Source organism: Mizuhopecten yessoensis, unplaced genomic scaffold, assembly GCF_002113885.1.
Source record: "Mizuhopecten yessoensis strain PY_sf001 unplaced genomic scaffold, ASM211388v2 scaffold3689, whole genome shotgun sequence".
Classification (NCBI taxonomy): domain Eukaryota; kingdom Metazoa; phylum Mollusca; class Bivalvia; order Pectinida; family Pectinidae; genus Mizuhopecten; species Mizuhopecten yessoensis.
This window is the reverse complement of record NW_018405170.1, coordinates 503,616-527,931: the sequence shown is the minus strand read 5'-3', so window position 1 is coordinate 527,931 and position 24,316 is coordinate 503,616. Positions and strand designations below refer to the sequence as shown.

Here is a 24,316-nt window from a genome sequence, read left to right as displayed (position 1 = left end):
TTATTTTATATTGTAGTACCAATACGTATCTGAGTTAAGAGGGACTGCTGCTTTTTTGTATATATATATATATATATATTTAACCATTAGTGACTAATAGAATCTTCCCCTACCTTGAGGGTGTGACAGAGAAATCTCCAACCCTCGGAGTGATGTTTGTTGGTTTTTGTCTAACCCTCGATCGGCAGAGCATCAAGTTAGACAACCCAAAAAAGAACTTCCTGAGGGTTGGAGGTTTCTCTGTTACACCTTCAAAGTAGGGGATCATTATTTCTCTCCCATCCTATTATTTCAGTCACAACTCCACCGACAGTTTCTGTTTGTAAACAAAAACACATGTGGGGTATGAATATCGTCATTTAATTTTGAAGTCTACCGGTGATACATTTTAATGGCGTCACAATCGGCACAAGGCTATCTACCCCTAGGGATGACAAGCTGATCTTTCCCAGCTAAACGGGAGACACACCTGTGAAGGGTGGGAGAATTATGTGTCTTTTTGTAATGCATTGAAAATAGAATTGGGTATTCACATACTATAGTATCATATTTTGGTTGTATTTTGATACATAAAATCCCATCTTTACACACTGTATATACATTGAAGTTTTTAGCCGCCCGGCAGCACATTCGTTCTTGGTGTAGGGTGGGTATACCTTCAAATCCAAGGGTTGTCAGCTGGTTTTACCTTTCTTTAAAGTGTACAGTAATAATATATACATCTGTAGTCAGCTATTCTACCTTATTCATGAGGTAAAGTCAAAAGAATACCAGGTAATAGTTGTTTGACTTCAAAATGCAGGTATATATATTAATCATTCACTCCAGTAGACACATTTAAACTCTTCCAATTCAAAGGTTGGAATAGTTCATTGTGAAATTTCAGGGGTGAGTTAATATTGTGAGCCAGCCATGTCTGAGACTATTCTTTTTATCTATCACTTATTTATCTTAAGTCTTCTTTCACTGATGGTATCTATGGAAAGTTCAGAGCTTTTTGATCCTGGAAAAATTACATGTCATATATGTAACTCTTGAACTGATATCTTTTACGTCTTGAAAACATTAATTGCAAAAATAAGTGGGGATTAACTAAACCTCTTCAAATGTAAGAAGACCTAACTGCTGTTAAACATCTCCAAGTTCTTTGTTTAATTTTGTGCAGGATATTTGATCTAATACATTTAAGTTCACAGTAAAATATTAAAAGTGGGACATAATATTGATATGTAAATGTATGTATTATGTATGTAAATTAATGTAATAGGTTAGTTAAATTACCAGATTCATGCAATCATTTGGATCCAATATTTCAAATTGTGAATGCATGCGACTGCAATTTCAAATCTAGTTGTTAAAAAAATCGGTTAAATTATGATATTTCTACCTCCTCCAAAGCTTGATCTCCTATATAGATTTTAAATGTCTCACATATAGTGGCTGCATTGGTTCAAACAACTTTAGGTAGGTATGTATATGCGCACAATTGCCATTCTGCCATACCAGGATTGTATAGGGGTTAGTCTCACCTGCTGGAGACATGCCAACGCACATATACCACTGTAGACCTACATTTTATCCTAATAACGTTGGCCCCTGTATAATATCTAGCCTGGGTGTGATACCTCTGGATCAAAACACAATGGCCTATCAATATGAAGAGCAGTCAGATATAAGATGTCAATGTTTAAGAATATTATTCTGCCAGAACCTTACCAAACGTATATACGCATGATCACTCGCCGAGGAATATATACCAGAATGTATACGATTGGTATTTTGTTGGTCGTCAACTGAACCAGGTGGTGTTCTGGAATCATCACAGTGTAACGACAAGGATTTTAACTGAATGAAATTTATGTGATTTTCTTATGAAGCTTGGGATTTCAATTTAACAATTATTGGAAGTGTATTAAAAAGTACAGTTCTATCAACAATATATGTTAATGTATTTTGAGAAGACAAATTATAAAACTTGTCGCTGTGCATTCAGACATGCATAAAGTTGGATCTTCGTTTACAGAGTGTATTTGGATCAATTATTAATTAGCAGGAAGCTGTATGGATTCAGTTAAATTTGGAGTGTTTAAATAATACAAAGTTTTCCCTGGATTTTTGTGTTTAGATATTCAAGGATTTTGATGTAAAATTTGATAAAATCTACACAGGACAAGAGGGATAAATTCACACATGTTTAAACCTTTAAACAAGATGGTAAGCTGGTCTGATGCCAATGTTTGGGTGAAATGTTTAAGTCATTATTTGCCATGTGTATATATTAACCGTATTTACAACATAAAACTTAGGGTAAAGGGTCTACCAATAAGTTAAACTATATCATTACCACTGTCACTGTGAAAAAATTGTTTAGGTCTTTTAATTGCTAAAGAAATATCCCATAAAAAAAACTGTTGCCAATGCAAGCATTTGAAAGAGGTGTATAGTTGTCAAAATTTGAAATGATTAAAAATTGAAATGAAAAAGTAAAACCAGAAAACTGCAGGGGTTGAAATTGGAATATTTACATTACAAAAGCCTACACTTTACTTATCTTACCATACAGGAATTATAAGTATATCAAAATGAGTGTCCAATTTATATTCCACAAAGCATTTGTAAAACTTGACAGGGGAAGTTATTCTAAGCCAGAAAAAAAACTCTGTTTGGTTGCTCCATCTTCTTTATAAATGGTTGCTCTATCTTCTTTATAAAAGGGAGAATACTCTTAGTCAAAAACACTCTGAGCGGAACTCTTCTTTACGATTGCAACTGATGCAGTGGTATTCTTTACCTTAAGTGCCTATCAGGGATTAGTTGAGGCCATTTTAATGTCTGTGTAATTATCAAACAAGCTACATATATGTACCTTTGAATTTATGGTATGGTGGGGTCCAGCATTTGACATCCATTAATCCATCAACTGTTTTCTTTGGACAACTTCTTCTAAAAACCTGAAAGACCCAGTGTCATGATATTTGGCCCTTTAACGAAGGTACCAGGGATTCGCATGTCATAAAAGTTAATTCATGTGTAAATTACATAGCTATGGCTAATGACAATATGTTTTAGAGTTTTAATTACTTGGGTATGGTATGTATATAAAGACCAGCAGTGCAAACCTTTTTCAAATAATGTCAAAGGTCAAGTTTGAGTGCATACTGGGGTCAAAGGTCAATTTTTAGTGCTGGCTTGCATTTTGAGCAAAAGTAAGTAACCTTCAGTAGCATGGACTACTTTTATATAAAGTTTCTTTATATTGATGACCGTAACTTACTTTTAAGGTCACAGGGGTCAAATATATTAGAAATTTCTGACATCAAGTCTAACTCAATAAAGCCCAAAGTTTTCAGTCCATATCTAGATATCAAATTTTTGTATCACACATATATATATGCATTTGAAAAGCAGTGAAATGTTCAAATTCTGCAACATGACTCTATGTATGTAACAAAGATGTCTAATTTTGTATTTTATTTGTCACTATATATAAGGTCACATCCCTGTCCGGATCATTGACTTTGAACTAGTTTTCGATGTTGTAGTATATCTTTGTACCAAGTTCTGGATCTTAACCCAATTCTTGTGTGATGTATTTATATACTTATCCTGGCCTATCTACTGAATCATGTGTTCACTTCTTTAATCATAGCTGTTACCTACGTCTTTATACATAAAACCACAAAAAATAAAAAGGGAGGAGGGGCAACAGCTCTTTCAGTAAGGTCACCAAATGGATGGATGTGTGAATGAGGTAGCTACTGTAACTTGCAAGCCTAACTGCCTGGCCGCAAAATCTTGATTGACATTAAAGCAAGTATGCCATGTATGGCTCTCCAGTGTTAATTCACATGTTTACCCCTAACATTCTGAGTACTTCCATTCTTACCCCTAACATTCTGTGTACTTCCATTCTTACCCCTAACATTCTGTGTACTTCCATTCTTACCCCTAACATTCTGTGTACTTCCATTCTTACCCCTAACATTCTGTGTACTTCCATTCTTACCCCTAACATTCTGTGTACTTCCATTCTTACCCCTAACATTCTGTGTACTTCCATTCTTACCCCTAACATTCTGTGTACTTCCATTCTTACCCCTAACATTCTGTGTACTTCCATTCTTACCCCTAACATTCTGTGTACTTCCATTCTTACCCCTAACATTCTGTGTACTTCCATTCTTACCCCTAACATTCTGTGTACTTCCATTCTTACCCCTAACATTCTGTGTACTTCCATTCTTACCCCTAACATTCTGTGTACTTCCATTCTTACCCCTAACATTCTGTGTACTTCCATTCTTACCCCTAACATTCTGTGTACTTCCATTCTAAGCCCGCCACATGTGTGCATACAAAGCTTTGATAGACCTAGCTGTACGTATCACCACACAGCTTGACCAGGAACTCTTGTGTGCTGCTCATACGTTAACAATGCTTCTGATTCATTGTTGGATTGATGAATTGAAATAAGAATGAGATCCAAATTTAATTTGAATGCTATGGATCATTTTTCCAGCCATACATTTTTTTTTGTCATTTATTGTATTTTGATTCAGAGTTTAAGAAAGCAACTTTAACATCTGTCAAGAACACAATGTACTTTGATCCTTACTTACATATGTATTATTTGTATCTTCAAAGATGTAAACAGAGTTGTAATTAAAACCATCCACAATCAACTTTAAGGAAAAACAAAATTGTACCAAAATTTTTGTTTAGAAATTAAAATGACTAAAAGTGTTCAATGTTTATGTCAGAAAAGATTGGTTTTCCAATAGAAATTTTAAGTTCACTGAACTAAGCATGGATAAAATAAATTGTACTAGAACCTTTGTTTAAAAATTGAAATGATCAAAAACGATAAATGTTCATGTCAGAATAAATTATTTTACCAATAGAAAATATAATTAAGTTCACTTAATTGAGCATGAATATCAGCCAAGAGCCAAACATTAATTTGTTGTTTTACAGTTTCTTGTTTTATGAAATATCAAATTTACCAACTGATTATAAACAGTGATATTTTCCGCAGGTTAGCCAGGGTGTAGAGACTAAGGAGGGAAACACTGGACCGGACGAGTATGGACAGTCCCCCCTATGACAAGGACGAACAGTCCGATGATCAGAGTGAGGTAGAGGAATCAACTTATCGTGACGAGCCAGAGGAAGTTGTTTCCGGAATGTCTGACTCTGATTCGGAAAGTGATCAGGAGGTGGATCCAGACGGAACCGACTCTGGTTATGACAATAATGATGGCGGCGGAGGTGGTCCAGAGCTGTCCCTCATGGACGGGGTGTCGATTCTGGTCCAACAGCCTCTGGAGCTGGAGGGTGAAGGGGATGATTACGGAGATGAAGGTTAGTACCTGTTATGGTTACGTTTATTTGCCGTGTTGTTCGCACTTTTTCCTGGATTTTTACTTACACCAGTGTATACCGCCTTGATATCCACGGCACAATCGACCAAGATATTGAAGAAACCTCCCTTATCGTTGTGTCTCCACCCCCTTCTGTAAAATAGTTTTATTTAAATACTTTGTCTACAACATTTTACATGGCTCCATAGTAAATACATGTACCTGTTAAGATACTTTAATTTTCTCCAGACAACAACATGTAAGGTACTTAACTTTTTATTGTACTTACTCAATATATCAGGTAAGATTTTATTTATTAGCAGATCATGATCAGAGGACATTTTATGCCATGTCACAGGAACACAATGTATATTCCTGTAAGAATAACTGCCTTTGTATTTCTGTACAGTTAATCCTTCAGTCTCATTCTAATTAATGTCTAATTTCAAATTCATTGATCAACCTTCGATTCAGCTCATTGTATGAAAAAAAAAATCTGCTAAAATTAACATGTTCGTAAAACTATTGTAGGAAGGTCATCAATTTAGTGCTACACAGATGTATGTCAGTTTTGTGAGCTACACAGACGTATGTCAGTTTTGTGAGCTACATAGATGTATGTCAGTTTTGTGAGCTACACAGATGTACATGTATGTCAGTTTTGTGAGCTACACAGATGTATGTCAGTTTTGTGAGCTACACAGATGTACATGTATGCAAGTTTTGTGAGCTACACAGACGTATGTCAGTTTTGTGAGTTACACAGACGTATGTCAGTTTTGTGAGCTACACAGACGTATGTCAGTTTTGTGAGCTACACAGACGCATGCCAGTTTTGTGATCTACACAGAGGTATGTCAGTTTTGTGAGCTACACAGATGTATGTCAGTATTGTGAGCTACACAGACGTATGTCAGTTTTGTGAGTTACACATACGTATGTCAGTTTTGTGAGCTACACAGACGTATTTCAGTTTTGTGAGCTACACAGACGTATGTAAGTTTTGTGAGCTACACAGACGCATGCCAGTTTTGTGATCTACACAGAGGTATGTCAGTTTTGTGAGCTACACAGATGTATGTCAGTATTGTGAGCTACACAGACGTATGTCAGTTTTGTGAGCTACACAGACGCATGCCAGTTTTGTGATCTACACAGATGTATGTCAGTTTTGTGAGCTACACAGACGTATGTCAGTTTTGTGAGCTACACAGACGTATGTCAGTTTTGTGAGCTACACAGACGTATGTCAGTTTTGTGAGCTACACAGACGTATGTCAGTTTTGTGAGCTACACAGACGTATGTCAGTTTTGTGAGCTACACAGACGTATGTCAGTTTTGTGAGCTACACAGACGTATGTCAGTTTTGTGAGCTACACAGACGTATGTCAGTTTTGTGAGCTACACAGACGTATGTCAGTTTTGTGAGCTACACAGACGTATGTCAGTTTTGTGAGCTACACAGACGTATGTCAGTTTTGTGAGCTACACAGACGTATGTCAGTTTTGTGAGCTACACAGACGTATGTCAGTTTTGTGAGCTACACAGACGTATGTCAGTTTTGTGAGCTACACAGACGTATGTCAGTTTTGTGAGCTACACAGACGTATGTCAGTTTTGTGAGCTACACAGACGTATGTCAGTTTTGTGAGCTACACAGACGTATGTCAGTTTTGTGAGCTACACAGACGTATGTCAGTTTTGTGAGCTACACAGACGTATGTCAGTTTTGTGAGCTACACAGACGTATGTCAGTTTTGTGAGCTACACAGACGTATGTCAGTTTTGTGAGCTACACAGACGTATGTCAGTTTTGTGAGCTACACAGACGTATGTCAGTTTTGTGAGCTACACAGACGTATGTCAGTTTTGTGAGCTACACAGACGTATGTCAGTTTTGTGAGCTACACAGACGTATGTCAGTTTTGTGAGCTACACAGACGTATGTCAGTTTTGTGAGCTACACAGACGTATGTCAGTTTTGTGAGCTACACAGACGTATGTCAGTTTTGTGAGCTACACAGACGTATGTCAGTTTTGTGAGCTACACAGACGTATGTCAGTTTTGTGAGCTACACAGACGTATGTCAGTTTTGTGAGCTACACAGACGTATGTCAGTTTTGTGAGCTACACAGACGTATGTCAGTTTTGTGAGCTACACAGATGTATGCCAGTTTTGTGAGCTAACGTATGTCAGTTTTGTGTTTTTTTTATTTTTATTTTAAGCAGACTGACATTTGCTCTTCTTCCCTAAGTTACTATCATATTGAAAAATGTAAGTTGAAACATGAAAAGTTTCACCAAAAAAATGTAAGACTGTTCTAATTATTTCTTCCAAAATAATTGATTGCATACCCAGGTAGTTGTAAAAAAAAAATGAATTTAGTTAACACTTACTCTTAAAACAGACTACTATAAATATACATTTTGTAGCTTATTGGTCATCATAAGTGTATTGCATTTTCTCTTTAATTGTATATCAGAAGTAGTTCTATCTGAATAAGACATGACACAAATGTTTGAAAAAATTGTGACAAAAGGAAATATCAACTAATTTATAAACAGTGCAGCGAGCTTTGAAATGCAGGGTTTTCTCCAGGGCTGAAAAACTTTTGTAAAAATTGCAACAGGATAAAAATGTATCCATTAGCTTATAAATAGTGTAGCAAGCTTTACTTAATAATGCAGGGTGTTCTCCAGGGCTGTTAGGTATTGCCATCTTCCATTATGTTGGGAAATATTGACAGCATATTGAAACAATGAAACCCACTTCCTACTTTTTTTCGCCTATTGTATTTTAAAGAGATATTTTAAGATATTTTATTTTATTTACCTAATTTGGAAGAAAACTACCTTGGTACTCTCTGAATCTCATTTGAAATGGAGCCAAATTTTAACTCCACATTATACAGGCAGTTTTAGAATGTAGGTACCATAGACAACAGGAGTATGAGATACAGACTTCTTATAGCCGTAATGAAATTTTGATAGACTAGACGTTGACCAAGAAAATTTTACTCAGGCATTCGTTTATTAAGATTGAACTAGTTGGACCAGAGTTGTTCATTTATGAAATAAGGTTGAACCTAGCAATCTGATGTTGCTTTCAAGCAAGCCTTGACATGCTGCCTTGCAAGGCCTGCATAAACATTTGCCAGGATTTATACTAAAAAATGTTACATTTAAAAGCAGACAAACCAGTTGAACTGGATACGTGAAAGGGGCCAAAGAAATGATGTGTAACAATAAAGGAAGATAAGTAGTTTCACAGAGGATTGTTTTCTCTCACTTCTATATTTATCATTGAATCATACACATCACAGGAAATAACATCTTGGTCTATGAAGAAATTGATTCTCATAGACCTGAAGTTTTTTTCATGGTGACTGTCTATGGGTTGACCAATAAGTTTGAAAACTGGCTGTGCCATTACTATACAAAATTTATATGTTACATTCAGACTTCAAATACATGCTGCGAAAGACTAATTAGTTTGAAATGCTGCGAGTGTTTCTCAAGCGATATTGAGAAATGTCCTTTCTATTACACACCTCTGCTAGACAATAACTCCATTGTCAATAAAGAGAGCTCCTTACTCTCTAAAAGGAATCATCGTGACTTTCCAATATTGATCTGAAGTAGACTTTACCTGTGATCCTACTGAATCAATATGTATTTTATCTGTTCATGAAAGGGCAGACATGTTTTCTGGTATCAAGTATCTATAGACAGTGTGTCTGAGACAGACGCCCAAGGTGAAGAAGGTATGCAGGTATTCAAACACATGTAACGTATAAGATAAAATACCTCAGGGGTAATTTTATAAGGTAAGGAGAAAATTCTAGCATGTTAAAAGTGATAAAATTTAATAGAGAATGCAAAATTGGAAAATATTCATCAAAATTTCATCAATATTACATGAAATATTTAACAGCCTGATAACAGTGAAAAATTATATGCTTAAATCTATATCAAAAACCACCATTAGGAAGTCCACAATGGCGTTCTCTTATTGCATGCTACTGGTCTTTTGATACAGGTTCAATTAACAGGGAAATCACAAAAATGGGAACATTAGAAATGGCCACTTATACAGGTGGTCTCTTAACACAGGTGGTCTCTTAACACAGGTGGTCTCTTTACACAGATATATGGTCTCTTAACACAGGTGGTCTATTAGCACAGGTGGTCTCTTAACACAGTTGGTCTCTTTCCACAGATCTATGGTCTCTAACATAAATGGTCTCTTAACACAGGTGGTCTCTTAACACAGGTGGTCTCTTTAACACATTTAATCACATAAGTAGGTTTGACTTTTGTATTTTAATAAAATGAGACATATATGTTATTGAAAAATTGTTCTTGGAAAACCAATTGACAGAAAAATATAATGAAAAATATGTTCAAACTTTTTTGTTTAAATTTTTTACAAGAATGAAAATTGTAACTATGAATAAGAAACTTTTTTTTACCAGGATGACATTAGCTTTAATAAATTCTTTCCGAAAGGAAACCAAAAACACTTGTGGATATTTTCTTTGATAAATGAATAGATAAAAATCTACTGTGTATAACACTGTTCTGATAGTAAAACTGAATTAGACCAGACCGACAGATCCAAACCCTGGACCACAATCACAATAGGGTCCCTCCAACGAACTGTAAGCAACCAGGTCTGAGTGGCAGTTCCCAGTGGCCCAGTCAATCAAAAGACAGAAAATGGATCACGAGGAGAGAATTATTACTTTGCAAGCTATTTTAGTGAGTTGGATGATTTTTTGAATTTTTTTTGTTTTTTGTTCTTTTGTGTTGCTGAAAAGTTTTAGATATGCTAACTAGTAGAGAAGTGGATGATAAGTTATAGATATCATAACTAGTAGAGAAGTGGATGATAAGTTATAGATATCATAACTAGTAGAGAAGTGGATGATAAGCTCCCTGCTTCCTAATCAAGAGGTTCGTAGTGTGAACCCCTATAGCAGAAATGTTAGTTTATTTATTATAAAAAATCAGGAGTTACTGTCTGTGATCACAAAATCGCAATGGCCAAATAAACATTGGATGCACCTGCTAGCTAGCTGGAATTTCACTCGGTTGACAAAAGGATTAGCTATCCCCTGCCAATTTGAAAAAAAATGAACAATTTGATCAATTTAAAAAAAAAGACATTAATTTTGTATTTCAAATAGAATATCCTCAGGATCATATTTGTACCCTTTTGAAAAAATCATCTCCGAAAAATTGTCTGTGCGTGTATAAAGTCCATTTAAACAGGTTGTGATCACCTAGTGGAAATACTGCTCTATACTCAGTGTCTTAATTACTTAAATATAAGTAGTAGGCAAAACTATTTTATCTACAATTAAATTGCTCAATTAAACGATTACATTTAATGAAAGATAGTCAATTAAATATCCCATTGCTAAAAGAAATAAACTGTTTTATATCGAATTAAAACTGGCTTCAATGGATTCTAATTTTAGCTCATTAACCCCTGAAATTTCATAATGAACTATTCCAACCTTTGTATTGGAAGGGTTCAAATGTGTCTTCGGGGGTGAATGAGTTAAAGTTCTTTATCAAGTTAAATAAAAACCTGAAGATGTTGGTAGTTTTGAAAGAGATCGTTATTGTGTGTACACGTTCGGGTGTTATTGTTTAAAACAATGACGTGTTTACCGATATGTAAGACTTTGTTGTTATGCTAGGGGTGTACGTTTCATGTCTCCCGTCTCGGAACTGATAGTGTTTCAAGATTAATGTCTGTTTGTCTAAGTCCTATTGTGCTTTATAAGTAGTTATATCTAAAACATGTACATTCAACTTAATCAGATCGTTTGCATGATCATTATATTTAACGATAATTGGCCACGTGGTGCATTATCTATCCCGAGAATTTTGGAAACGGACCAGGGTCTACTACCTGTACAATTTAACAGCATGGATTTTATGTACATATTGGTATTTTTGCTTTGTAAACTGCTGAATGTGAAGAATATTAATTTTCTACAAATTGAAAGAGCACTATATACAAATTTTGCATATTATTATTTAGTTATTTTTAACAGAATATTCCTAAATTTTAACACACATATATATCTGAAATATTAAATGATTATATTAATTCAAATTATTTATTTAATTGCAATGAAAACAATATTTCCTTTATATGTACAATATGTTTAGTCCTCTGAGTATGTGACAATGACAGCTGAGAAATAATTTGCTCTTCCAATATAAATGACAAGTTTGCAAAAAAGTCCATGTATGTTATCTCATTCACCCCTGAAGACTCATTTGAACTCTTCCAATTCAAAGGTTGGAATAGTATTTGAACTCTTCCAATTCAAAGGTTGGAATAGTTCATTATGAAATTTTAGGGGTTAATGGGTTAAGTTTTAAAACTAAATACTCCTTCTTATAACATTGTTCATTTCATTGGTTAAATTGCAACTGCCAACAAACCATTTTGACTAAATACAGACTTTTTTTATTAAATGTATGTGGAATATAAGAAAGAAATTCCTTCAGACCAAATAAGAAGAAATAAGGTTTTTCATGGTTCCTAATACATGTATATACCCTAATTTTACTGCTGACCTTACAGATCTTTTGCAAATTCTTACACACGTACTGGTCAAGTCAATACACACAATGACACACTACACACAATGCAAAATTTATCCCATTTTTGTTCTTGGCTAACTGTAAACAGATATTTAATTTGGTTCAACCTCATGTGGAGAAAAAAGTTCTTCTTATTAAATAAAAAATATTTTCATATTCTCCAGAGTTTCCCAAAATCCTCTGATGGGGAGTTTTTTTTTACCCCTAAAACTGTTGGTTGTGCATGTACCCCCTATCCTACATAACAAAATTTTGAAAATCTATAAAATATACCCCCAAATCGAAAATCCATCGGGAGCACAGCACTGTTCTTGACTTGTGAACTTAAAGGTGAGCAATTCATGCCCATTAAACCTCTTGTATTTAGAGATTAAAAAGCATATACTAGTAGTACAGGCCACTTGGGCCTGTTGTCAATGTTGAGGTTTCTATACAATGGTAGAGATTGTAACACTGTGATGTTATGGTTGAAAACCTCAGTGTCATTCTACACTTCAGTTACCCTGATCGTACGGTCCATTGTTCTCTTTGTTTTACATAATATTCCACTACAATATCTTCAAGTTGAAGTCATTCATATCATATTTCTGAGTGACCTGGATTTGCTCAGCGGCCTATATATTTGATTGTAAACTGTTGGCTACAACATTAAGATTTTGATCCTGTAATAAGACTACGTTGTAAAGTGCATCTATTCTGTGTTATTTGGAATCTGTAGAGTTTACTGTATACATTATTGTTACATAGTCTTTTTTATATCATAAAAGAGTTTATATTGTAGTGACAATAGTTTAACCCTGCCAATTGTTTGCCATCTGGTCTGTTGAATTATTTTTCATTGTTGAATGTGTCCATATATATTAAATTACAGTACACCTATTTATATCTATGATCCATGTTGATTTGTAACTTGCATTTTTCATTGAAGAACAAATATTGCAAAAAAAATCTAAAATTTTCTTAAAACCTATTCACTGGTTTCTCTGTCCATCTGTCTTCCTCTCTTCATGTCTTCCTTTCTTTCCCTCTATCACTCTCCCCATCAATTTTCTATCTATTGACTCATTCACCCCTGAAATTTCAAAATGAACTATTCCAACCTTTGAATTGGAAGAATTCAAATGTGTCTTCAGGGGTGAATGAGGTAATCCCCTCTGCTCCTCTGTCTCCCTCCCTTCCCTATTTCCCTTTCTATCTTTTCTTTCCCCTCTCTTTCATTTTTTCCCCCTGTCTACATTTCAGTCTTTATTTTCTCCTCTCTCCCCATCAATCTGTTACTCACTGTCCCTATCTTCCTCTTTTGCCCTTTCAATATACCCCTCTCTCTTTTCTGTTCTTTCTTTCTTCTTCTCTCTCCCTTTTCTGTTTTTTTCCAAAAAATGAAAACTTTCAAGACATAATCTGTATATAGATAATAACTTGTAGATGGAGTCTGAAAATGTATGTAAAAATGGATGGTATGAGAGTGATTTTTATATATATATATATATTTGTTAAATAAATAAATAAATAATACCATATTTGACCTTTTTTGTGCCCCCTATCCATTTTTCTGTCACAAATGTTCCATCCCTTCCACATATTCTACCAACTTGCATGAAAAAGTGTCAGTTGTTATATTTTTTTCTATTTTTTGAGAAATTTGTAAGATCAGAACTGCAATAATTCTCTATCATTTTTTCAATATATATGTGCCTAGGGCATTTAACAGGTCAAATACGATAATAAAATAATGTAATTTCAATATGTTGTTAATGATAACGACACTTTGGATAAATAACATTGGCTGTCAATGTAATCCATTCTGGTGGAACAGGCTCTAACAAATCTATTTAATGAATTCTTTTGCTACATTGCATGTACATAATATCGACTGTGATAAGAATAATGCCAAAATTGAGTTTTTTATCTTCAACTATCCAATTGGGGTTTTCTTCACAAGCAGGAGTATAGAATAATATTTCATTACAGATATATATTTGAACCATAAAAAAAAAATTCAAGGGTGAAACAGATTTTGAAGTATATGTTAAATATTGGTAATGTCCTTTTTAAAAGTTTGGAGATTCTAATTTTGTGTACATATCAAATTATACAGAAAAGATTGAAATGATTATAGTGTAAAATGAATCTGACACATGAGATAAATTACAACATGATGTAGTTTCTGATAACATACATTTACATTATAAATTCAGGCATTACAAAATTCAATAAAAGACATTATCAACATTATGATTGATTTTCAATAAAGGTTTTCAATATTGACATATTTAAACGACTCAGTCAAGGTGATCTTGTGGGTTCTTTAACTTTAAATTGATATTAAGGAGACCATAACATGGAGGTACACTGTATACATTTTTGTTGACAATTTTGAAATCAGGTGATTTAAAATCTCGATATATTGTATGGCCTTATTGAAAGAATCTTCTACTCTTTGATATGTAACAATTATAAATTCATCTAGTTCAACAAAAATCTGAAATAGACCAACGAAAGTATCAATACATGAACCCTAGCCTATTGCTAGAATCATTTTGATAAACCTCAAAACAAAGTGACAGATTACTGTAACAGTTGTATAATTTCATCGGCATGTTTATTTATAAAATGCGGAATTTGATCATGTTTTATCTTCACCTTTAAATGAAAGGATTAAATTAAATATGAGCAACAGTACCAGCCAGTATACATGGGTTAATAATAAGCACTTAGTAAAATAGTTTTAAGAGAAGTCTTGGCCCTAATTTCAAGAATGTTCCTTGACTTAGAGAAATTCCTAAACTTAAAGTTTTTCATAGAAAAACACTGCTGAAGTTAAGGAAGATTGCTGTAACTTATGATATCATCTTATTACGAATAATATTCTCATGTGGAAGAACTTCACCTCTGTTTTCTGAAGTAAAATAACATTTTTGAAAGTGAGGCTTAGAAAAAAAGACGAAAATATTACAGTTAAGGTACCGTCTTTTTCAAGCAAGAAAAGAAGCCCAGGGGACCAGCTCCTAATCCCAGACTTAAAGTAGGGGGCTCGGCTCACAACAGGACAATTAAATAAATGTTGTTGCATATAGATATGGATGGGCTTATTACCAGGCATGGGCTTATTGCTGGATAAATATAGTATTTGGTCTCTCAAGGTCAGGCTACATGGATGCGTTATGGTAGCATAACATTGTAACGTTGACTGCAAATAATCATTCTGTGCAGTAATTAAAAACTTTGTTGATCGTTGTAGATACTGGCATTAGCACACAGGCAGACGACGCATCAGAATATGAAGGCGAGGGTAGTAGTCGCACGGAACAGCTGCAGCAGACCGACCTAGAAAAGAAAGAATTGGAAAAAAAAGCAAAGAAGAAGAAGAAAAAGAAAAAGTAAGAACTTTTCTTTTTGTAATTTTTCCTGATGTACAATAGTGTTGTATAGGTATGTATTTTCAATTACATATACCCACAGGTCCCGGATTTTATAAAAGTAAATGTTGCGTTTATATATCGCATGCTGTCATAGAATTGCATGCTGGCTGATGGACTGTGGGAAATCGTGGGACAATCACGTTTTATGACAGCCAACACGCACCTCTATCACTGAAAAAAATTGGTGTTATTGAGTGCAAAGGAAATTGATCCCTACCATAAGTTACGATAATTGACCTCCCCCCTAGTGTATAGACTTTGACCGGCTTACTGTAACGTCTTGGGGGTATATAGTACTCATGAATATCTATAGATACCGTTCAATATTGATTCTGTTAACTACTTGTGTTCCAATTATCACCCACACCACACACTTACTTCAGCCATATAGGGTCAACACATGTACACATATATACTAGGCCTATAACTTGACCTTTTATGTCCTAAGATAGCGGAAAAAAGGATTAAGGACCCTTTTGTTTTCGTTCATAAGATTTAGATTTTCATATTTTTTATTTCCATGTTAACGAGAAAATTGTGTGATATCTCGTTGGAAATGCAAAGGATGCTAATAATATATATTTCATTTACAGGAAAACTATGTATAAATATACTAACTATTATGTTAGGAAACATACACCATATAGACTAGTGCAATTATGATTTAATGAATAAATGATTCAATTATAAAGAGTCATTTTAGTCTGCCATGGTAGGAAAATAGTCAAAAAAGGAGAAATGTATATTGTTTGAGGAAAAATGTGTTTAGATAAAATTAAGTAAAGCAGCTCCCCACTGGTCATTTACTAGTACATGTACTCGGCATCATTTTTACATCAAATACGGTAATTACCATTTCACAAGTTTGTCCCCTAGTATATGACTCTGAGATGGAAATGAGGTACCATATTTATCCTGCAATAAGCCCAGGGAGGCCAACACATAATCTCTGACTGAAAATAGAGGGGGGGTGGGGGGGGGGGGCTTATTACAGGACAATGAACAAGCTTTTGTTGGCCTTTATTCCAAACAACAATATATATTGGTGGGCTTATTATGAAACATGGGCTTATTGCAGGATAGATACAGTAACTTTACCAGTGCCTTACTCGATATTACGCGTCCCTATATATATATATCTATGTGAAGAAGATAAACTACAAATTATCTCGTCATATCCCCTAAAACCATAAAATAAAGGCCACAAGGAGATTACAATTGTGTTAGATTAGTGTATTTACTTTCAGAGATTCGATTGATTCAGTTCTTCAGTGTTTTGTTATGATACTTAACACTTTGGTGAAGAGATTTGATAGGATGGCTTCATACAGACTTCAAATTTATAGATAAAGGGCCATAAAGTGTCCACATTCATACTGCTCCGAAGTGAAGAAAGAAAATTGCAGGAGACTTGGAATACTTTGAAGATTTCACTTATATTCCTTTATGACTTCAAATATCAATGTACGCTTGCAAAAAATGAAAAAATGAAATTGTTGTCCAGAAGAAAAATCTTAAGATATATATATAAGTTATAGGGCCTTTGCAACCAGCCAATATCTTTCTCAACTCCCTCCGGAGCATACAGCCGGTGGTGGCATTTCGGCACTCCCAGCTTAGCATTCAACAATTCTAGCACTGCCAGACCATGTACCAGTACTTATTTACAACTGAGTAGACTGGAACAAGCGGAGTAAAGTATCTTGTTCAAAGATACAACACAGTGCCATGCCGTGACTCGAACCCGCAACCCTTCGGTCACGAGCCCGGCGTCCTACCACTAGACTACCTTGCCTCCTAATATGTTGTGTGTTACGTACCATAAGCATTATATATTTCTGCAAAATTATCATTGATTTCTCCTGCTAGTCAACATGAAAATTTGCATCAATAATATGTTAATTTTAAAGTATATTTACCATATCATTGATTCCAGTATAACAAAAGCTTAAGGTCTGAAAACAAATATTGATTATGACGACAATAAAGCGTTAATAAATGATATTAAAACAGTTTAATTTACGAGTGTTCCCAGGTAAGACTTGAAAGCTTTATCAAGGGATAAACAAATGAAGGGTATTCAGGTTCCTGTACTTTGGATGTTTACTCGAGTAACTTTCCATCAATATCTGCATTTCCTACGTACGTCATCAACTACCATTAAACACAGTGTATAACTGTGTCGGAATAGCTGTACAGGGTAAACACTTCCTTTGTCCCAGAACATTTCTCCGTCAAATCTTCTGTCCCTGACGTCAAATCTTCTGTCCCTAACGTAGTGCTGTTTACCATATTTAATGTAAACACTCCCTTAGCCAAACGGTTTCTTGTCAAATCGTCCGTCCTAAAATAGATGTGTCAAACTTAGGCTGGAGACCTATAGATTAAACCTGTCATTGATTGGTTTCGCACTAATAGGTGTTCAGGTACAGCGTACACCTGTGTAGTATCTACCATAGGTTAAACTGGTACTGTCGACCGTAAGGGACTTCTGCAGGACACAGTGAGTGTGCCATGGTTTTATCTACCTGTAAACTTGAATTGGAAGTTGATAGATAATTGTGTGGTAGACTGTAGACTTGGGTGGTGGTACAGTCAAACCTGTTTTATGTTTTTAGTTCAAAATAAGGTCACATAAGACAGGTGGTCACTTAAGACAGGATCAAAACTTTTCAAAGATTAATATAAACTGTGTGTTTAAAATGATTATATGATATTTATTTGTGAAATATTTACGTAATAAAACAATTTGACTTTTATAAGCATTATATATTAATAATTTATTAAATAGTGGTTTTTTTAAGATGTTTGTTAAAAATTAACATATCACACAGCTGGGCGAGGTAATGCGTTCCTGTGAACGTTTGCCTCCTGCCCAATCCTCGCCTTTAGGGCAAGGTAATGCGTTCCTTTGAACATTTGCCTCCTGCCCAATCTTCGCCTTTAGGGCGAGGTAATGCGTTCCTTTGAACGTTTGCCTCCTGCCCAATCCTCGCCTTTAGGGCGAGGTAATGCGTTCCTGTGAACGTTTGCCTCCTACACAATCCTAGCCTTTAGAATGAAATGTTTGCTTGGTAACGTATCTATATAAAAAAGACCTGTTTCGTCCATATTAAAAATATCACATGCATTATATCCTTCACATAATGTCCCTAGTTTAGATTTCCAGTCAATTACTGTAGTATTACTCTCATCACCTCTCTCGCTTCTCATTGTTCCAAATACAATGTCGTTACGCTTGGTAAAACTTTCAAGCCAACCATTGGAAGCCTTAAAACTCACGTTTCCTAAGTCACCGGCAAACTTCATGGCATTCGTTTTTAACAATGGTCCGGTGTCATGCATAAAATGTACCTCCTGCTTAAATAGTATCCGGATACTTTTTATGCAGAATAAAAAGTATCCGGAAACTTTTTATATCCCTACCAAAAAGTACTCCCCCTGTATAAAAAGTACCCCCCATGGAAAAAAAAAAATTGTTTAAATTTGTTTAATCACAAACAGTTCAGAAGTTGATCAGAAGATTACAGTTGTATGTTTATCCACCCCTACCCCACCTGAATCCCCACCCCGGGGCCAGGAAATTATGCCAAAATAATTTTCAATCACTGGACACAATTAGGTTTGGGGAGTCAAGTAGAAACATTTACAGTTATGTTATAGNCCCCCCTAATGAAAAAAATATTTTTTTCTCTTTTTTTTTTATCCAATTGAGTTCAGAGCTTGAACAGGACATTACAGGGGAATATTTATCCACCCCTACCCCACCAATCCCCACCCCTGGGGCCAGGAAATTATTCCATTTTTTTTTTTAATCACTGGACACAATTAGGTTTGGGGATTCAAGTAGAAACATTTACAGTTATGTTATAGTCATTACCCAAGCTATCTTCAACTCCCCACCCCCTGGATACTTTTTATACACCCGACCAAAATGTACCATAACTGGTAACATTAATTTGCCGGCTAACCACATCCTTAAACCATTTAAAACATAATTTGTTAATTTCTTCATTGCCGTTAAGATGGTGTTGACGTTTTGCAGTGCCAGGTACATTGTTCTCCTAATCTTTTTAGTATTACCTACGTACTATTACTCTGTGGTGTACTGAAGCCTTGTGGTAGTTTATAGGTAACTCTGTGGCATACTGAAGCCTTGTGGTAGTTTATAGGTCAGTTTCTGGTATACTGAAGCCTTCTGGTAGTTTATAGGTAACTCTCTGGTAAACTGAAGCTTGTGGTAGTTTATAGGTAACTATGTGGTATACTGAAGCCTTGAGGTAGTTTATAGGTAACTCTGTGGCATACTGAAGCCTTGTGGTAGTTTATAGGTCAGTTTCTGGTATACTGAAGCCTTCTGGTAGTTTATAGGTAACTCTCTGGTAAACTGAAGCTTGTGGTAGTTCATAGGTAACTATGTGGTATACTGAAGCCTTGTGGTAGTTGATAGGTAAGTCTGTGGTATAGTGAAGCCTTGTGGTAGTTGATAGGTAACTCTCTGGTATACTGAAACCTTGTGGTAGTTTATAGGTAACTCTGTGGCATACTGAAGCCTTGTGGTAGTTGATAGGTAGCTCTGTGGTATAATGAAGCCTTGTGGTAGTTGATAGGTAACTGTGGTATACTGAAGCCTTGTGGTAGTTGATAGGTAACTCTCTGGTATACTGAAGCCTTGTGGTAGTTGATAGGTAGCTCTGTGGTATACTGAAGCCTTGTGGTAGTTTATAGGTAACTATGTGGTATACTGAAGCTTTGTGGTAGTTGATAGGTAAGTCTGTGGTATAGTGAAGCCTTGTGGTAGTTGATAGGTAACTCTCTGGTATACTGAAACCTTGTGGTAGTTTATAGGTAACTCTGTGGTATAGTGAAGCCTTGTGGTAGTTGATAGGTAACTGGGGTATAGTGAAGGCTTGTGGTAGTTTATAGGTAAGTCTGTGGTATACTGAAGCCTTGTGATAGTTGATAGTTAACTATGTGGTATACTGAAGCCTTGTGGTAGTAGATAGTTAATTCTGTGGTATAAAGCAGCCTTGTGGTAGTTGGTAGGTAACTGGGGTATAGTGAAGGCTTGTGGTAGTTTATAGGGAAGTCTGTGGTTTACTGAAGCCTTGTGGTAGTTTATAGATAAGTATGTGGTGTACTGAAGCCTTGTAGTAGTTTATAGGTAAGTCTGTGGTATACTGAAGCCTTGTGGTAGTTTATAGGTAACTCTGTTGTATACTGAAGCCTTATGGTAGTTGATAGATAAGTCTGTGGTGTAAAGAAGCCTTAATTGTGGTAGTTGCTAGGCAATTCTTTGGTAGACTATATCTAGGCTTGTAGTGGTAGTGGATGGTATTTCTTTAGTAGACTGTTAACTTCTGACAGAAAGAGATAGGTGATTCTGTGGTAGACTAGAGCTAGGCTTGTAGTGGTAGTGGATGGTAATTCTTTGGTAGACTGTAAACTTCTGGCGGAAAGAGATAGGTGATTCTAAGGTAGAGGCTATGTCCAACTAGTAGCCTTCTAGTTGTGTTTAGTGGATAATGAATTCTACGGTAGAACTGTAAATCTATGAACTTGTAGAGGTAGAGAAGATTTGTAGGGAATTCTTTAGAGCACTGTTGACCATATATGTATCGATATATAATTATATACCTGTAAACTTTTTGGGGCAGTACTCGAGGACGATAATTCTATGGTATATAGGTAAATATAACTGTGGAGTGACGCTTGTTGAAAGCAAACCCCTGAATAACACCAGTACGATCATAGAAGCCATGAGTGTCACCCTTTGTTGAAGATCTACAATGAATACCATAATATATATACGGGTGTTATGCCTGATGTTTTGTCCTAAGGTAACCCTATATACACAGCAAGAAAAGGCCACAGTCATACCCCATGTCTCTCAACTGCTCATACGACAGCTAGTCCGAAGTAAGAGGATAAGTCAACATTAACGCTCCATTCATACAAATTACAGCCGATTATTTATACCCCTGATCTTCCATTAGGAGTCCCTGTTAATTTAATTAAATCCTCGGCATGCTAAAATTTTATCAGCATAAACCTGCCATTGTTATTTCTGTCGCTGAACAGGGTATGTCTTGAGCTCATTACTAAATCTTGAGTGTTCACCGGAACGGAAATGGTTCTGTAATAAGAGTATGTATATTGGAATAGTAAGGTTAGCAGTCCTTTATTGGTATTTTCTCTGTCAATATTGGCAGGTGAAAATCTATATAAGCATTATACCTGTACCTGTTATCATCTATAGTGCATTTGAGTCATGAAGGCTTATAACAGCGTTATGGACATAGGACACTTGTAACGATTTATGTTAATCGTCACTAAGCTCTCTGTTATTGCTTTTATAATGCACTTTTACAAGAAAAGAAATTTTCCATACTTGAGTCAGTTGATAATAACTTTTTAACATGTTCAAAAGTGTTAAATTATTTGGTTCAGTAAATTTTGTTCTATGAAAAACTGAAACACAGGTTAACCAAACTCAACTGGATTTATAAAACTGCTATATTACAACACAATTTGTAGTTGGCCTACAGGCGTCGATATCACATTGTATGAAGCTCTACGAAGCAGGTCTCATCCAGTCAGATTTCAGGAAATTTGCTGGTCACAAAATGAAAAATTATTATTGTAGTATGACTAAAATTCTTAACTAAGAGGCACAGAATGTGTTTCCCATAATTCTTAACTCCTCAGCCCCATTCTGGAATAGAAAGTGGGAAAAAAAGGACTGATATACTATATTTATATATATATATATGTATTATATAATGGTGGTATTTTAAGGGTAAAACTTTCATGATTTTGTAAGTGAAACAATTTATTGAGTTTAAAATTTTGTGTAACACCTTCAGTTAGAGTCAATACAATCATAAGTAACTGTCAAAACCCAGTCAACACCTTTACTAGGCAATATAGTCATAACTAACTCCCTATCAACACTTTTAGTTGTTACTTTATAATATAGTCATAACTAACTCCCTGTCAACACTTTTAGTTGTTACTTTATAATATAGTCATAACTTACTCCCTATCAACACCTTCAGTAGTCAATACAGTCATAACTAACTCACTGTCGACACCTTTAGTAGTCAATATAGTCATAACTAACTCCCTGTCAACACCTTAAGTAGTAAATATAGTCATAACTAACTCCCTATCAACACCTTCAGTAGTCAATATAGTCATAACTAATTCTCTATCAACACCTTAAGTAGTCAATATAGTCATAACTAACTCCCTATCAACACCTTCAGTAGTCAATATAGTCATAACTAACTCCATATCAACACCTTCAGTAGTCAATATAGTCATAACTAACTCTCTATCAACACCTTAAGTAGTAAATATAGTCATAACTAACTCCCTATCAACCCCTTCAGTAGTCAATATAGTCATAACTAATTCTCTATCAACACCTTAAGTAGTCAATATATTCATAACTAACTCCCTATCAACACCTTCAGTAGTCAATATAGTCATAACTAACTCTCTATCAACACCTTCAGTAGTCAATATAGTCATAACTAACTCCCTATCAACACCTGGCTACTACAAAAACGTCAAAAACACTTTTGGAATGAAGAAACCATATTTACGACATAGATAATTTATTTAATGCATTTTTTTTTGTTTTTCAGAATATACTACATTTGTCTTGCCAACTGCAAGTATGATGTTGGTATGTATCCATTTCATTTTTGAAAATTATGTTATATAAAGTTCAGTTCTTATCGTAATTTTTTTTCTTCTTCAACTTGATTTTAATATATGAAAAGAAAATTTGTTTTCTGCACAGCAAAAATTGATATTACTCTGCCATACTTTTCTCAAAAGAGAAGCTTAAAGTTGTCTCACAAGTTTGATTTAACATTATGTTAAGGAGTAAAATGTTTGATTTTGACTTTTATAGTACGGAAGGTGTCTCGTAAGTTTGGTTTTAAAGAAGTTGGTGAGGATGAGGACTGGACGCTCTACTGGACAGACTATTCAGTGGCATTGGAGCGGGTCATGGACATGAAAAAGTACCAGGTATAATCAGTCAACACATTTGTCTGTATATCGAAGTTGTGCCCTAGGTGTTTTAGTATGATACCTACAGTCTAAAAAAAAACAATGAACTAAAGAATTATCTCGTAGTAATATATCATCCTTTTTAATACAGAGCTACGATCAACCTTGACGTTACTGTTTGATAACATTTGAAAACCTAGTGTGTTGAACAATATTTAAGTTAGATTTAACGATATGCTTTGATTCATTTTTTATTTTTTTTCAGAAAATTAATCATTTTCCTGGGATGAGTGAAATTTGTCGAAAAGACATGTTGGCAAGAAACTTGAACAGAATGTTAAAATTGTTTCCCAAAGAATACAACGTCTTCCCGAAAACCTGGTGCCTTCCTGCCGAGTAAGTCTACGATAATCTAACTAATTTAAAACTTTAGTGAAATAGTCCATTTACAGCTTTGAACTGCAATAGAAAGTAAACCTGAACTACAAAAAAATTGCAAGAAGTTATACCGTAACCAACTTGGGTTATGTCCCTTAAGAATAGATGTTACCTCACACGTTATACCTGTGATTTGTGTTTTAGTTATCTCCCTTATCAATATATACTACCGTAAACATTACACCTATGATTTGGGTAAAAGATGTCTTTTTTAAGGCTATATGCTAGCTAACATTTTATAACTATGAGTTATCTCCCTTTAAATAGTTGATAAACACCATCATAGAATTCAGAATGACATTAGTGTATAGTCAATATGAACATTCTTGTACTGTAAAGGATGCTCATTAATTAATTCAGACCACAAGTCCAACTTATAATTCTGTACCCTTTCAGACCTTATGTAACTTTATTAGACTCGAACATGCATTGATATTGATG

General features: G+C 34.9%; 1 protein-coding gene across 5 annotated transcripts in view; it reads left to right on the top strand.

The window, feature by feature from the left end:
- The window catches only part of LOC110447949 (tubulin polyglutamylase ttll6-like), a 63,654-nt gene that overhangs the window by 7,827 nt on the left and 31,511 nt on the right, over nucleotides 1-24,316 (top strand). For all 5 annotated transcript variants that reach the window (XM_021493947.1, XM_021493944.1, XM_021493945.1 and 2 more), the window contains exons 2-6: nucleotides 5,036-5,361; nucleotides 15,232-15,370; nucleotides 23,065-23,105; nucleotides 23,337-23,455; nucleotides 23,703-23,833. In XM_021493947.1, the coding sequence (XP_021349622.1) occupies nucleotides 5,085-5,361; nucleotides 15,232-15,370; nucleotides 23,065-23,105; nucleotides 23,337-23,455; nucleotides 23,703-23,833 (707 nt within the window). In that variant the 5' untranslated portion in view covers nucleotides 5,036-5,084. The remainder of the gene's footprint in view (nucleotides 1-5,035; nucleotides 5,362-15,231; nucleotides 15,371-23,064; nucleotides 23,106-23,336; nucleotides 23,456-23,702; nucleotides 23,834-24,316) is intronic.